This window comes from Balaenoptera musculus, chromosome 6, assembly GCF_009873245.2.
Source record: "Balaenoptera musculus isolate JJ_BM4_2016_0621 chromosome 6, mBalMus1.pri.v3, whole genome shotgun sequence".
NCBI lineage: Eukaryota > Metazoa > Chordata > Mammalia > Artiodactyla > Balaenopteridae > Balaenoptera > Balaenoptera musculus.
In genome coordinates, this window is record NC_045790.1 from 19,085,408 (window position 1) to 19,101,494 (window position 16,087).

The 16,087-nt window shown below is 46.2% G+C and overlaps 1 protein-coding gene across 2 annotated transcripts in view; it reads right to left on the bottom strand.

Moving 5' to 3' along the window:
- The window catches only part of SHC3 (SHC adaptor protein 3), a 145,759-nt gene extending 137,713 nt beyond the window's left edge, over positions 1-8,046 (bottom strand). For both annotated transcript variants that reach the window (XM_036854312.1, XM_036854311.1), the window contains exon 1: positions 7,591-8,046. In XM_036854312.1, coding sequence (XP_036710207.1) covers positions 7,591-8,046 — 456 coding nt within the window. The remainder of the gene's footprint in view (positions 1-7,590) is intronic.
- Positions 8,047-16,087: the final 8,041 nt, after the last annotated feature.

Below are 16,087 nucleotides of genomic sequence, written 5' to 3' on the forward strand. Positions count from 1 at the left end.
GGCTCTTCAGGATCCGACATGGTGCAGCCCAGTGGTCCCAGCAGGACCGAGCTGCGTGCATACACTGCGTCCACCTCCAGGAGGACTGATGTGTCGTGAAAGGGGCTGGCTCTTCCACACAAAGAACACTCAAAACAGTGATGTTTTCATTGTTTTCTCCCAAGAAATAAAAGCGTTGTTACTCCCTCTTTGGGGGAAAGTACAAAGGACCCCGATTTTATAGTGTTTCTGCTGAAAACCAGGCTAGGGCTAGTTTTCCATTAACAGAGCTAGAACTGTTTTGTGGTTTTTCAAGATGTTTTTAAACAGAAGGTTTCTATATGGGCAAATGGTATTAGAAATGCTGAATATTTGCAAAGCAAAAAGCAATAGGATTGAACCTGGTCTGTCAGTCCCTCTAGAATGCCAAACAATTATATTTACTGGAATTTGATAAAATAAAGTTTGTCAGCAGGATCCCAGCAGAGAGCACTACTGGTGCGAAGCTGGGTGAAAGTCAAGTTCCGCTGAGTTTGCAGGTTTGGTACAAGTTTAAATTCTTAAAATTTGGAAAGAAATCTTTGTTGCTTTTTCTGCCCATTCAATAGACAGAAGTGAGGAAATGCTCTTCTGAGGGGCGTTCACTTTAGGAAAACTACACATTTCAAATGACACACTAGGATGGCTTCAAGTCTAAAGTAAGCAGCCAGCGTTGGGAATTCCCTGGCGGTCCAGTGGTTAAAATTCCACGTTTCCACTGCAGGGGGCGCTGGTTCGATCCCTGGTGGGGGAAGTAAGATCCCACCTGCTGTGGCCAATAAATAAATAAATAAATAAATAAAAATAAAGTAAGCAGCATCGTAACAACAAGCTCTTTGAACATTCTTTCTCAGAAAGCCTTGGCTTTGAGGGGTTTCAGATATTCTGATGCTGCTGGGCATCAGGAACACCAGTGATAAGGTGAGGTTCCAGCCCCTCAGCTCTCCCTTCTCTGCAGCTTCTCCTCCGGCATCTAGGTTTCCCTACAGCTCCCGCAGGAGATGAGATCATGGCTAGAAACCCAGATCTCCGCTGGAAGGTGGTGGAACTTGCCAGACCTCTCTTGTCAAGAGGCAAGGCAAGTCTGAGCCCAGAATCCAAGGGCCAAAGACCATGGATGCCCTGAGCTGCCATCATCTGCCAGAGCAAGAGCAGAGGCTGATCCGAGCCTGAGGCACCGCACAGAGTCAAGAGGATGCAAGGGGATGCCAGCTCCCCAAGAAGAGCAGCAACTGGTCCCCTCCTCCCAGGCATATCAGGGGTGCCCACAGCACCTGTCCACCAAGGTGAAGAGCACAGCATTGCCTGAACCATGGAAACTCAGTCTTTGGCCTGGCATCTTGCTGGAATCCAGTGGTTCTCATGGAGATTCCTGGCCCCCCCACCCTCCAAGTTTAACTAGTGCCCTTCTGTTTGTTTTAGGGAAACCTCGCCAATCCTAGTGCTGGGAGGCACAGACTGACACACAGCAGCATGCCACCCTGGTAGGGGGGAGGGAAGAGGCGAAACCACATGGGGACAGAATGATTTGTTGTTCCTTTACCTCAACTGAAAATCAATACTTACGAATTTGCAGGACCAAAAGCAACTTGTAAGATTATTGTATGATTACACACCCACACACACACACACCCCATGGTCAGCATCCATCCTGTTGTGCACTTACACACACACACACACACACACACACAGAGTTAACATTCACCTACTCAGTAGGGCATTCTTACACTTAATGCCTCCCACCATAAAGACATTCTTTATCCACTGCATATTGTAGACTTTTCACGCTAAAATTCTAGTTTTTTTCTTGGCCTTTACCCAGGAAATATGCACAACTGATCATTTCTTTCCATTTCATCTGAAACTATTTTATTTCTTTTTTTTATTTATAACATCTTCATTGGAGTATAATTGCTTTACAACGGTGTGTTACTTTCTGCTGTATAACAAAGTGAATCAGCTCTACGTATACATATAATCCCCATATCCCCTCCCTCTTGCGTCTCCCTCCCACCCTCCCTATCCCACCCCTCTAGGTGGTCACAAAGCACCGAGTTGACCTCCCTGTGCTATGCGGCTGCTTCCCACTAGCTATCTATTTTACGTTTGGTAGTGTATATATGTCCATGCCACTCTCTCACTTCGTCCCAGCTTACCCTTCCCCCTCCCTGTGTCCTCAAGTCCATTCTCTACGTCTGTGTCTTTATTCCTGTCCTGCCCCTAGGTTCTTCAGAACCATTTTTTTCTTTAGATTCCATATATGTGTGTTAGCATATGGTATTTGTTTTTCTGTTTCTGACTTACTTCACTCTGTATGACAGACCCTAGGTCCATCCACCTCACTACAAATAACTCAATTTCGTGAAACCGTCTTATTTCTAAATTAAGTAATTCCATTTAGCTTCATTTGCCCTTGGGTATTTTCATTTAAAATGCTGAATCCTCATTGTGCTTCTCTCTGAACCCCACAAAACTTTCTGGGCAGCAGTACCATGGGGTCTGGCCCTGGCCAGGAGAAGCACACCCTGATACCGCGGTGCAGCCCAGAAGCCCCGTTCTTCCAGATGCATGAGGTGCAGGAGCAAGGGACTGCCCCAGCCATGACACCCGCCTCCTCCCCCATGCCACAGGGGCCTGGCTGAGCACAACCTGCCCTCTACTTCCTGCGGCCCCATGTAAAGGTCCAGAGAGGGGGGCTGACCTCTTGAGCTCCACACTCTGAGGTGGCCAAGTGGATCTGGGGTCCCAGTGTCCAGGCGCCCCCCAGACCCTCCACGTCCAGGCCACGTCCCTGCTGGGAGACACGACACCAAGCAAGGGGCTGCAGGCTTCACACAGCCTTCAGGATGAGCCTGTTGGCTGGAAAGCCAGCCTCTTACATGTTTTACATGTTTGCTGCCCAAGCGTCCCATTACCACTATTTTGCTTCAGTGATATTTATCATGTATTCCCCAAAAACATGACATATATTCAAAGATAGAACAGAGTGGTAGCGTAGAAGAGCAAGAAGTCTACTCTTTGTGAGGTTAAAGTTTCATCAAACACTTATCTTTTGGAATTATTTTCTCTTAAACATGAATATAAACGTGATGAATGACATAATCAGGTATTTCTGGAAATAAAACATTTACTATTTTCTAACGACCCTGTCCAAAGTCATTACAAGTTGTCTACTGTATGTGTGTGTGTGTGTGTGTGTGGTGTATGTGTGATGTGGTGTGTGTGTGTGTATATGTGGGGGGACGGGGTATGTATGTATGTGTGTGTGTGTGTGTATGTGGGGAGGTGGGCTATGTATGTGTGTATGTGTGGTGTGTGTGGTGTATGTGTGATGTAGTGTATATGTGCACACACATATTTAATGCATCTGTTATACTTGTGTCGCATAAAAAAAGAGATGTCCAGATCAAATTGGCAATTTTGTCTATTAATCTCAAAAGAGTTTCTTAAACTGTTTTTCAAATGATTTAGACAATTTACATGTAAGCCACCCATTGATGAGATTTTTCAACAATTTTAAGAAAAAAATCAACTTTTAAAGTTGTATTCTACATCAAGGAACAATTTTTTAATCTAGAATTAAAACAAAATTCAATCAATCTCACCATAATGATATATCATGGCTATACTTGAAACAGCTTTGTTGATGACAGTTTAATATGACCTTAGCTCACAGTTATCAAAAGAACACAATGTTAAGAAAAAAGTTTAGATATTTTTGCTAAGAAAAAGATTTAAAATATTTTTAAAGACAGTGAAAAAAATACCAACTGAGAATAAATTTTAGAGTACAGTTAATAAAGACCATCTATAAAAAGCAATAGAACATTTATAAATAAAATGAATAATTTATACCACCCTAAATATCATCAGATTCTCAAATGGGAGGAACAAAATATTTTTTAAAGAGCTCTTGTAAAAACAAGGCTTCATTCCAAAAGAAAAACAATCCAGCATACCAGGAAATAATTCAGTAGTTCTCTGTTAAAATCTCCTGTAAACAGCTCGTATCATAGAGCTATTGTCAGTAAAGATATAACACTCTTTGCAGACCAAAACCTCAGCTGTTTGAGGGAGGCATCATGGGATTTATGGACACATAACCTACTTTCTCACTGTGTTGCTGGTGATCAGCGAACACTTGGGCCTCTTGATTCTTGCCATGGGCACTCAGGTCAGTCCTAAATGTGGTCACTTTTATCCTGTTTGGAGTCTGTGGCGTGATGTGCTGTAAAGAGAGCCCTTCTTTTGGGGAACACCCCCAGGGCTGCCAGCTAACCCAGGTACCTCCCACACAGTATTGCCTTCCGCTGCTGGGGGGCGGGCGGTGTCAAGGCTGAACCTCAAGTCCACGCTTGTCTTCAAATGGCTCCTCCACCTCAGCCAGTGCCTATTTTTAAGAACTGACTCCCAACTGTTCATGCCTATCTTCCCTTCCTAAACTGTTCTCTCTGTGGATCTGCAGGTGGAACACCCAAATAGTGCCTTTGGGACCTGCTAAAGACTCCTATCAGCCCCCATGGGCACTCAGGCTCCTCTCCAGCTTGGACTTTTAGGCAATAGAATTTGAAAGTGGGCAGCAGCGTAATCAACACTTGTCTGTGTTTCTCTAGGCCTTTCAAGTTCAAATTTAAAATAGTTTTAAAATAGAATTTTAATGAAAATATTCATTGCTCTTTGCTGTTATGATTTTCCTTTTCTGTCTATAAAGGGCATATTTTCTTGTTCTTTCCCTTTTGTCACCAAAAGAAAAAACCCAGAGTCAGGCATACTTAGGCAGGTACAAAGGTGCTGCCAGTGGGGTCTCCTCATGTAAATAAATACAAACCTGGAGGCTGCCTGGACTCTTCCTCATCTGCATAACCTCATGCTGCTATTAAAAGCAGACTCAAGTGAAGGCATGAAGGACAAATTAAATACGCTCTGAGCTTGGAATTCTACTGCTGCTCAGGTACTTCTATTTTTAAATTTTAAATCCTTCATTAATTAATATTACAACCTGCTGTTCAAATAGTTTGATGTTTCCTAATTGATCAAACCCAGCCAGACTTCGGGATTTTACAATTTCCACTTTCATGTAAGTAGATTACGTTAAAATATTTTTGAAGAATAAATCTGTGTGCAATATCTTAATATTATCTGTAGGTAGGTATTTCTATGAGGCAGGAAATCTATAATTATACAGCAGATGAATCTTCCAGGAAACTGGAAAACATTTGGGGGTTTTCCTTAATTTAGAAATACATTTAAATCAAAGAGAATAAGAAGTTCTTTCCCAAACCCTAAGCCTTTAGATTTTGCAGCTGACTTACAGGCATGTTATAAAGATTGCCCCTTTCTATCTACCAGAGATCTTTTAAAGTAAAGATACCAATAAAACTATTTACAAATCAGCAAATAATACCAAATTAAGTTTTTTTTCAGTTTTGTGATTTTTCAAGTTTTTTTCAGTTTTGTGATTTTTCAAGAGTTTTTTTCAGTTTTGTGATTTTTCAAGAGAATTTTTCAGCATGGGTAATTCAGAAATGTGCACCAACAGAGGGCCACGTGATATTGTGACTCAAACATGCACAGAAGAAATTGTCCTTTAGTGTCTGGTCTCCTTTGCTGTGTGATTTCAAACTTCTCCAGGGAAGACTGAGCTTCCTATGTTGCCGCCATTCACCACTGAAGATGGACCAGACCACAGCAAGGGGCACTGACTGGCCGTACTATATGCCCCCAGGTCACTACAATCTCATGGCACAACAATGTGACCTGAAATCCAGAAGGTTCTGGGCAGACCCAGCCTTCTGTCTATTTGAGTGTTGCTGCTACTGCTGCGGGGTGTGTCACAACCTAATGGTCCAGCAGAGCAGACTAGTTTTAGTTGCTCATCATTCTTCAGCCACAACTGACATTTAGAACTGGATGTCTGCCTTCATCCTTCAAAAAGCAAGAGTAAAGCCCTAAGCAAAGTGAATGATTTCTTTTTTTTTAAGGAAAACTTTAAAGGCATAAGTTTGAAAATTCTCCCTCCATTTGGAAACTACCCTCTATGTTCAACATGACAGGTATAAAAAGCTTTGCCAACATCCGTCTATTTCAAACGTAGGCTGTTTTTTTCTTTAGATAGCAATTATACTAATATGCCACGTAATATACTCTAGCATCACCTCTTCACCTCAGAGTTGTCAGGGATTTTTGCTTGGTTTTGTTTTTTCTTTTTTTCTTTTTGTTTTTGGCTCCTGGTTATATAATTTAAAGAAGAAATACAAGAAGAATATTCTTTTTCTTTTATAATAAACTCAACCTGCTGTGCATACTTTATGCTGATCTTCATCCCTTTTGTAAAATATATTATTAATCCATTTTCAGAAGTTAAGAATGAAGATGAAATTAAAAAGCAGCTTCAAAAGGAGAAAAGGCTCATGTTTAATACTAATGATCACATTCCTTTGTCGGTACTTTTTAGATAGTTAAAGATAATCCACAAAGTTAACTGTTTCCTTTAATATTTGGGTCAAAATTACCAAGATACATTTTGCCTGGGGATGTGATCTGTAGAATTTTTAAACTGGATCTGTAGCCAGTATGTATTGACTAGATGGCTTGCAGGTTTCTCAATGACAACACTGTGGAGACAGAGTTTGAGTCTCATTTCTTTTTAAACAAAAAGCCATGCCTTGGAGTGACCAGTCTGAAATAATGTAGTTTTGACCCCTTCCCCCTGTCTGTAGGCTATCTGCCCAGCTGGAGAGCGCTGTGGTGGTTCTCTATTGCCAGGAGGACATGATAAGCATGTGGCAGGCCAGTTGAATGCGGCTGAGTATTTGTTCTTTAAATATCATAGAATACTTGCATAAGGGAAGAATTTTGTGGACTACATCCGGCGTGATTGTATAATTCCTTGTGTTGGAGGAAAAAAATCTCCTTTCCAGCCTGAGGCTCAGCTCTCTTTAGCCTATTTAAATGGAAGACTACAGTCCCCAAGGAAAAACAGTCCCAAATTCTCCTTCTGCTGCTGTTAACCGAAACAGTTAGGTATGGAATGAAAGGCAGACACTAAAGAAAACCTTGCTGGATAAGAAAGTACAACCCATCTGGTACAAAGCAAGGCCAGCACTTGGCCTGCACTGCAAGGAGCTGGAAATTCTTGCTGTGGCAGAAATGAAACCACCTACCCTGCCGCCTGGGGCAGACACAGCAGAAGTAGTGACACCACCTGTCTTTCCCATCGCAGGGGCTGCCCAGTTCCTCCAAGTATGTTCACTGTACCCTAGGTAGGCCTGATGCACAGTTTCCAAGGATAGTGGTCCATGCCGAGAGGGGTACTGGCCGGACACATGGCAAAGCGAGGTGGCAAAGGCATGCCAAAGGAGCGGAGCCAAGGGAAACCAGGACAGAGTGAGGTCACCGATTTCAAACCATCTCCCAATGGATGCGCAACGGGCGCTTTTGCTGTGCCAGGTCCCCGCAGCCAGGCGAGCTGACTGCGAAGGAGTGCGCACCTCCCGGCCTCCAAGGCGACCCACTGTGCCGGACGCCCCTGCGCCCGGGCTTTCCCACCCGGCAGCCCGCGCCCGAACCCACCTTGACGACGTAGGTGACTCCGGCCCCCTGCACCTGGTCGCTAGCGTGCGGGGCGCGGGGCGGCGGCTCGTCGCCGGGTCGGCCCTTCCTGACGGCGCGCATGGCCGGGGCGCGGGGGCCGGGGGGCGCGCTGCCGTCCGGGGCGGCCAGGCTGGGCGCGCTGCAGCTGCCCGAGAGCCGCGCGCCCGCCCGCTCCCTGGCCGCCGACAGGCCGCGGAGGCCCGAGCTGGAGAGTTTCAGGTGGGACACCTTGTGGAGCAGGTGGCCCAGGCTACCCGGCCCATCGTCGGGCGCCCTGCGCAGCGCGTCTCCGGACACCAGGTAGGGAGCCGCCGCCGGGGCCGCGCGCGCCGCCGAGACCTTGCCACCGCCGCTCACCGACAGGTTGTGCAGAAGGTCATCGACCGATGTCACCGAGTCATTCCTGAAGCGATTGTACTTGGTGCGTGGAAGCATGCCCCTCCGTGGGCTCGCCGCATCCGCCCGGGCGCTGCAGGTGCCGGCCCCGGCGCGGGCTGCCGCGCATAGCAGGCGAGCCGCGGTCCCCGGGGCGGGACGGAGCGGCCGGGACAGCCGGCTGGGGGGCGCGAGCAGCGGCGCCGGTCTACCACCGCTAACACCCCGCACGGCCACGGCCGCGCAGCCCCGGCCCCGGACTCGGCTGCTGAGGGCGGCACGTTTGCTTTGCAAAAGTCATAGTTTCCTCTGATGAGCGCCCAGCTGCTTGGGGCTGCTCACAGCAAAAGCATGACTCACTCTGAGAGGAGACCCTTCTCAACAAAGGCTCGGTGAGCACTGCAAATCACTTCCTGTAGCAAAAAAAAAAAAAGAAAGAAAAAAAGAAGAAAAAACCACATACACCCACTGACAGCACGCTAGAGCCAATCAATTCTCAAATTTCCTTTCTCTACCTTCCCAGATATTTCCTTCCAACCTTTGGTTTTTCACCTCCCCATCCCCCGACCCCCCTCAGCATTTGTGCCAGAGGTAAATCCAGTTCCTTCAGATGATCAGATGAACTTTCTGAAACCCATTATTCTATGCTAGGGTTTTTTTTTCTTCCCTGTTCAGCCCATCTGTGTGAGCCTGGAAAAGTGTCTGACGGCGCAGCGTTAAAATGTGACGAAGGATTTTTAAGAATAAGATCTTCAGCGGATCCTCATGAATTCTGATTTGGAAAGCAGCAGGAATTGTTAAATAGCCAAAAAAAGAAGAAGAAGAAGAAGAAGAAGGGGAAAGATTCACTCCCAGGTGAACATAAAATATCAATTTCCAGGGTATTTTTTCTTTTCAAATCAACAGAGCAGCCATGACAAGTGCCCTTGTGGCAATGCAGTTCCTAAAAAAACAACAACAAAAAAATCTGCATAGGAACTTCTGCCCAGAGCCAGTGAGGGTCTCTTCGCTGCTAATTTACAGCAGTCTTTCTCAGCCAGGGTTAAGTTGAAAACCCACTTCCGAAAAAGAAGAGTGCTTCTTTGATGAATGGCAACAAGCTCCAGAAATCCATTCCAAAAAGGGGGCTGTGCTTGAAGCTTTATTCCAACTGAATGTGCTCAAGCTCTGGAAAAATGCCTAAGAAACGCTACAAATACATTTCAATATCCCTTTAGTTGCTGCTTGCAACCCTGCAGTAAGGAAGAAAAAAAAAAATGCAGCTGCTCTCATTACACATCAAATCCGCAGAAAAACGCCTTATCTTCAGGAGTCAGACACGGGCTGCAAGTGAAAAACACAGGCCTCCTTCCTGTCAGGCAGAACAGAGCATTGCCCCCCACACACACACCCAGGTCTGCAGAGGCGCAAACCCACTGACCCCTGTCACCATGGGCTCTGCCGGTCTTCATTGTCTATTGAGAGAAGCTGCCGACACAGTGAAACGCTCCCTGTCCAAGTTTCCCGGCTACTTCTGTGCATAAAATGAATTTACCTCTAGCATGTTATCAGGTCACCCTGAGTCTTCTCACACCCACAACTAGACATGTGACACTTGAGGCACCGAGCCTGGAAGAGCTTTATGGAACAAGGTGTAAGGAGGGCCCCCGATGGCGGGCCAGGTGAGGCCCGCTGCGTGGAAGCAGGAGCGCAGAGGAGCGGCGCCCCCCCTCCCAGGGCTGCAGGCCTAGCCGAGCAGCCGCATGGCACTCATTTTTTTCCTTCCCCTTGCTGGCATAGCAACAGCAAATGCACACCCCAGAGATGATGGTGATGGTTATCCAAGTCCCCCCAAATCTAAAGCAAAACTGCCCTATCATTCCCAAACCGTGATCTTCATTAGAAGCAGACAAAAACAGCAAAATGTGAATGAAATGCTGTTTGTGTGAATGAAAGGGCTAGCGAGCGAGCCAGCGTTTCTGTGAATGAAGCAGGGCCTTGCAGCCGGCGCCAGGCAATCCCCTGGTTCCAGCGGCCTCAGCCAATGAGCATCCGCCCTGATGACTCATTCAACAAAAGCTTGCTCAATAGTGGAAGATTCCATTTCAATCAAAGGCGGGATCTTTCATCCAACGGCAGTGTGGGAAAAAAAAAAAAAAAAACAGCCAGCCTGATTACAAAGATGCAGGGAGGAAGGAGACCGCTGTTACGAAGAGAAGAAAAACTAGTTTTTCCAAGGAAATTCAAGAACCATTGGATAGGTATGAGTGTGAACAGGATTGCCCTCTTGGAAGTGAGCTGTGCCCTAAAACTTTCATTCAGCCATTCATTTACATCAAGGAGCAACCATGAATGTGCCATTCTGTTCAGCATTTATTATGAATGTACAGTGAATGCACATTCAAGCCTAGGCTCCTCGCCCTTGATTCTTTTTGTGAAAGGAGTATAGAACAGGCATGCACGTTCTGAGTCTCCAAGGAGGAAAAAAAAAAAAAAAAAGCTACACGGTTAACCCTTTAGCCAACAGGAGACTTTTATTTCTTTTGTTATGATGAAGCAAGTAAAGGGAAATTGACCATTTTAAAATGTAATTAGCAATATAAATTTACCAAATGTAAGAAGATACATAATCTAAGAGTGTGATTAGTATTTTAAGAATACAATAGTACAGTAAAACCTCACTTATCAGGAAGATGGTATCAGCATTTTGGAACGTAGGAGAAAAGCAGAAAGACAATCAATCCCAAAGGCTTCTTAGCACCAAAATAGAAGCTGCAAGCCCAGCCAAGAAGCACCCCCCACCCCCGCCCCGCTTCCCTGGACAGCCTTGTGGGCCCTCACTGGCGGCTGTTACTGCTTATTTTAGACATTATCCCAAAAGCCCGAGTATTGAGTTTACCAGCCTGTGACTACATAAAGATGGATGATGGATGAAATTTTCATAGTCTGGTGACACAGACAAAAACAGAAAAAAAGGAAACCATTATTAAGTCAGCCTCAAGAAAGCCAGGCAGCCTTTCCAGAATATTTCAGTTTTTCTTTTTAAATCTACTCATTAAAAAGCGTATTGATTTTCTATTGCTGCCATAACCACAAAATCAGTGGTTTAAAACAACACAAATTTGTTATCTCCTGGTGCTGTAGGTCAGAAGTCCAAAATGGCTTACATGGGGATAAAGTCAAGATGTGGGCAGGGCTCATGCCTTTTGGAGTTTCTGGAGAAGAATCCTTCTCCTTGCCTTCTCCTGCTTCTAGAGACTGTCCAAACAGGTATTCCTGAGGACAGGCCATAAGCTGGGCCCTGGGGAGTGTGGCTTTGCCCCATAGAAGGTTTCTTTCTAGCAAGAGAGGCAGAAAATTGAAAATTAATATTATAATGCAGTATGCTATGTAAATGTTTTAATATGTGTGAGATATAAAAACTATCCAGAGGGGACCATGCTGAGCTTGGCCTAAGGATGTCAGGGGTGACTTCAGTGGGGAGATGACCCCCAAGCAGAGTTTTGAGGGACTGCTGGGATCTTCCAGGTAGGCTGAGGGGAAAAGGTACTTTGGGAGGAGATGCTGTGTGGGGAACAGCTCAAGGCTTGAGCGGGCTCAGGATTTCCAGAATCCTGTGTAGATTGGTTGGGCTGATGCGGAGTGTTGGGAAGCCAGGCCACTAAGAAGGCCGGACCTGGAGGGTCTAGGAATATCCGGTAACTTCCTCAAGATGCTCAAGCAGACCTGCAGTGGCTTGAGAGGGGTGACACAGTCAGGTTTGCATTTTATGTGGACACCTTGACAGTGATGCAGGGTGGCTCTGGGGAGTTGTTCACAGATGGGGTCTTAAAGGAAGGTCAGAACAGTGCTCTGGAAAGGAGACAGTAAAACAACCTGGATGACAAGGATGGGTGAGGGAAAGTGGGGCAGGTTGGCTTGTCTGGAGGCAAAGTTGAGATGGAGTTTGGGGGGGTGCAAGATGCGTTAGGTACCAACCTCCACGGAAGGCAGGAGGAAGCTGCAGGATTGGGCAGGGGGAGAAGTGGGGCTTTGTGAAGCCACATATGCCCCAGCCTGATGGCCCCCCAACTGAGGGTCCCCCTAGGGTCTGCAGGGCCCCCCTCGCTCCCTCACTCCTCACTCCCTCAACTGCCCCAGGAGTAATGGCCTCCAGCCAAGCAGCTTCTGCAACTGAGCCCCTGAAGGAGTGGGCAGTGGAAACTACCTGCTCACCACAGCCTGGCAGCCAGGCAGGAGCCGGCTGTGGAGGAGTCTGATCAGGGGCCACTCCATCTCCCCTGGAGAGGAAAGCAGAGCAAAGGCTATAATTCTGACTTGGATGGTGAGCCTGAGTGAGTCTCATCTATTAAGATAAAGAGCACAGGTGGCTGAGGAAAAGGTAAGGGCTCGGTTCTGAATGCATGTGAGTAGTGGCGCTTCCATGGAGAGCTGTCCAGAGCTGAGGAGCAGTCAGGGCTGGAGGTTGAAACTTAAAAGTCATAGGCGTGCAGGTAATGTTGAGTCTCCGGAGACTGGTGCAAACTTAGGCAGGAAGAACAAAAAGGAGCGATTCCCAAGGAAATGCCAGACTTCCCGCATGGGAGCTGAGAAAAAATGATCAGGAGTTGGAGGATACATATGGAAACCTAATTTGATGAATGCCATGTGTCGTAGTTGGGATTTCTATAACAAAGTACCATAGACTGGGCAGCTTTAATAATAAACATTTATTTCTCACAGTTCTGGAAGCTGATCGAATCTCCAGCAGATTTGTGTCTGGTGAGGACCCGCTTCCTGATTCATAGAGTGCCACCCTGAGTCCTCACATGGTGGAAGGGGCAAAGGAGTTCTCTGAGGTGTCTTTTATAAAAACACTAATCCCACTCATAAGGGCTCCATCCTCATGACCTACTCACCTCCCAAACCCCAACCTCCATATACCATCACACTGGAGGTCAGGTTTCAACATATGCATTTGTGGGGCACAAATGTTGTTTTCAAGAGAAAATCAGTGATGGTTAATAAGAGCAGCAGTGGCAGTCATAACTGCTTTGAGCATCCCCATGTGCCAAGTGATGCACACCCGTCATCTCCTTCAATCCCGTGACCTTGACATAGAGTTTACATCCCATTCTGCACAGAAAGAAACAGAGGATCAGAGGGGTTATGAGATGTGCCCACGCCACATAGGGTTAGGAACTGGCCATTCTGTCTGACTCCAAACCCATGTTTATGACCACAGCCTCAGAGAGCTCAAGTAAAGACCTGCTGAGAATTACCTGTGGAGGCGGTGATTACCCATCACAACACCTTAGCAGGAAAATGGAGGGGCTGCCACTTAGGTCACAGGATGGTGCCAACCGAATGGGAGATGATGAAATGTATGAAAAAAAATCGTACTTTTCAGAAGACTAAGTGCAACAAAAGGGAAGATATAGGGCAATGGTTGGAAATACAGCAGGGAGTATAGAACAGGTGATAGAAGAGTTATGGGCATGTTTAGAGTAAAGGTGAGGGCTTTAGAGTATGGAGATCCAGGGAAGGGAGGATCAAGAGGATAAGTGGAGCTGTCACCCTAGAAAGGATGGAGGGGAGAGGGAGGAATGGGGGAGCAGATCATTTGGGGTTGAGTAGGAAACAGGTGGTTTCAAGGAGGAGGCCTTAGTGAAGAAATATTTTCAGAGATGGTGTTAAGGAAGTCCAAAGGATGGTGACTGTGGACAAGGAATGTACCAGTTCTATAAGCATCAAGCTATTAGCCACTGCAGCTACCCAACTGTGCACCCTAAGGGGAATTCAAGGGGAATTCAAGCTGGAGAAAAACAGGAAACATTCTGTGCCTTGGATAGTTAAAATGCATATATCAAGGAACAAGTTCAATGAACCCAGATTCTTGCAACTTCAAAAACATAGAAAAGCGCTAAAATCATTAAGTTGAGATGTCTGTTTTTTGTGATTAGCAGTGATCTTCTGATGTTTGACTACATTTTTTTTTAACAGCAAAAAAATCATATATATCCTGGCTCCTCCCTTACCTCTTCAGAACAATTTCTTCAGAGCTATCTGAGAGACTGTCTCCTGGGTATAGTCCTCAATAAGACTTCCAAATAGGGCTTCCCTGGTGGCGCAGTGGCTAAGAATCCGCCTGCCAATGCAGGGGACACGGGTTTGAGCCCCGGTCCGGGAAGATCCCACATGCCGCGGAGCAACTAAGCCCATGAGCCACAACTACTGAGCCTGCGCATCTGGAGCCTGTGCTCCGCAGCAAGAGAGGCCGCGATAGTGATAGGCCCGTGCACCGCGATGAAGAGTGGCCCCCGCTCTCCGCAACTGGAGAAAGCCCTTGCACAAAAACGAAGACCCAACACATCCAAAAATAAATAAATAAATAAATAAATAAATAAATAAATTTATAAAAAAAAAAAAAAAAAAAAAAAGACTTCCAAATAAAATTTAACTTGCAGCTTGTAGGTTGTGCATTTTTCTTCAGTCAGTATAACACACCACGGATTCCTAAGAGCCAGAAGGCATTCTCATCTTTAGGGCTGAAGGAATGGGAAGACAACTGAATTTCTGGAGCCAGTGGAATTCCAGCTGGAACTTTGGAGGTAGGGCCGCCAGGAGGAGTTATAGTTTTGGAGGAATAAAGTTGCTGACAGAGAAGTAGAACCAATGCTGCGGAGGGAACAGAGATTAAATACCCCAGCTTCTCTCTCCCCAGTCTCTGACATCCTGTTATTGCCTCTTATTAGCCAAACTCACGGGAAGCCAGAGGTCCAAGGAGAATGATAATGGGGAGTGAGGGGGCAGCCTCCCAGGCACAGAGCAGGCTGGGCAGGGTAAAGGGAGGTGGACCACAGCCATCACCGTGAGGATAAATCTGTCTGTGACCATGGTAAGAAGCCAAAAGATTTTTATACCTAATGTGGATGTTACACCTGATTTCCTCTGTAACACAAAAGGCAAGATTGTAGTTAAAAAGTAAGAGGGGTCCATTTAAGTACGGAAACTGAGGTGAGAATGAACACTTAGAGTGCCTGCTGAGAGGAACAGAAGACGCTACTGAGGAAGAGCAATGGTATCTGCACAGCGTTATGAACCCACCATGACTCTGTGGTGTCCCTGAGGGCAGAGGAGTGATTTTTTCTAAAGGGTTCATCTGCCAACATATAGCTGGAAGATAGTAGATCATTAGGTAGAGGGTTCATTCGAGGATGCAGGCAGAGGAGGAAAGGAGAGGAGAAGGCAGGCTAGCAGGAGTGCGACATGGGCTGTGGGGAGAAGAAGGACAGAGATGGAAGTGGCCATGGAAGGAGTATCGAATGCAGCACAGTGGCATTGAGGAGGAGGAGCACTGGGGAGGTGACAGCCTGGATCGTTTGTGATGCAAATCTGAGGGAAGTGGCAGGGAGCAGAAGGTCCCTAATGGTGCCCCTGAGGCAGAGGAGCAGCCTCACAGGTCCCTGGATGTAGGAATGTCTGTGGTATAGGAAATCCTCTGTAACAGGCCACCTGATGGCGAGAAACCTGGGTGCTGAAAACTGGGTGTTCCAATGGTTCAGCACCGAGGATAGTTTCTTTTTAAAAATTTAATTTTGTTTTTTAAAACTCAGGCATAGTTGATTAACAATAGTATATAAGTTTCAGGTGTACAACATAGTGATTCATAATTTTTAAAAATTATACTCCATTTATGGTTATTATAAAATGTTGACTATGTTCCCTGTGCTGTACAATATATCCTTGCACCTTATTTATTTATTTATTTTAATTTATTTATTTATTTATTTTTGGCTGTGTTGGGTCTTCGTTTCTGTGCGAGGGCTTTCTCTAGTTGCGGCAAGCGGGGGCCACTCTTCATCGCGGTGCACGGGCCTCTCGCTATCGCGGCCTCTCTTGTTGCGGAGCACAGGCTCATGGGCCTGTGTAGTTGTGGCTCACGGGTCTAGTTGCTCCACAGCATGTGGGATCTTCCCAGACCAGGGCTCTAACCCATGTCCCCTGAATTAGCAGGCAGATTCTCAACCACTGCGCCACTAGGGAAGCCCCCCCTTATTTATTTTATATCTAGTAGTTTGTATCTCTTAATCCCCTACTCCTATCTTGCCCCACCCACCCTTTCCTCTCCCCACTGGTAACC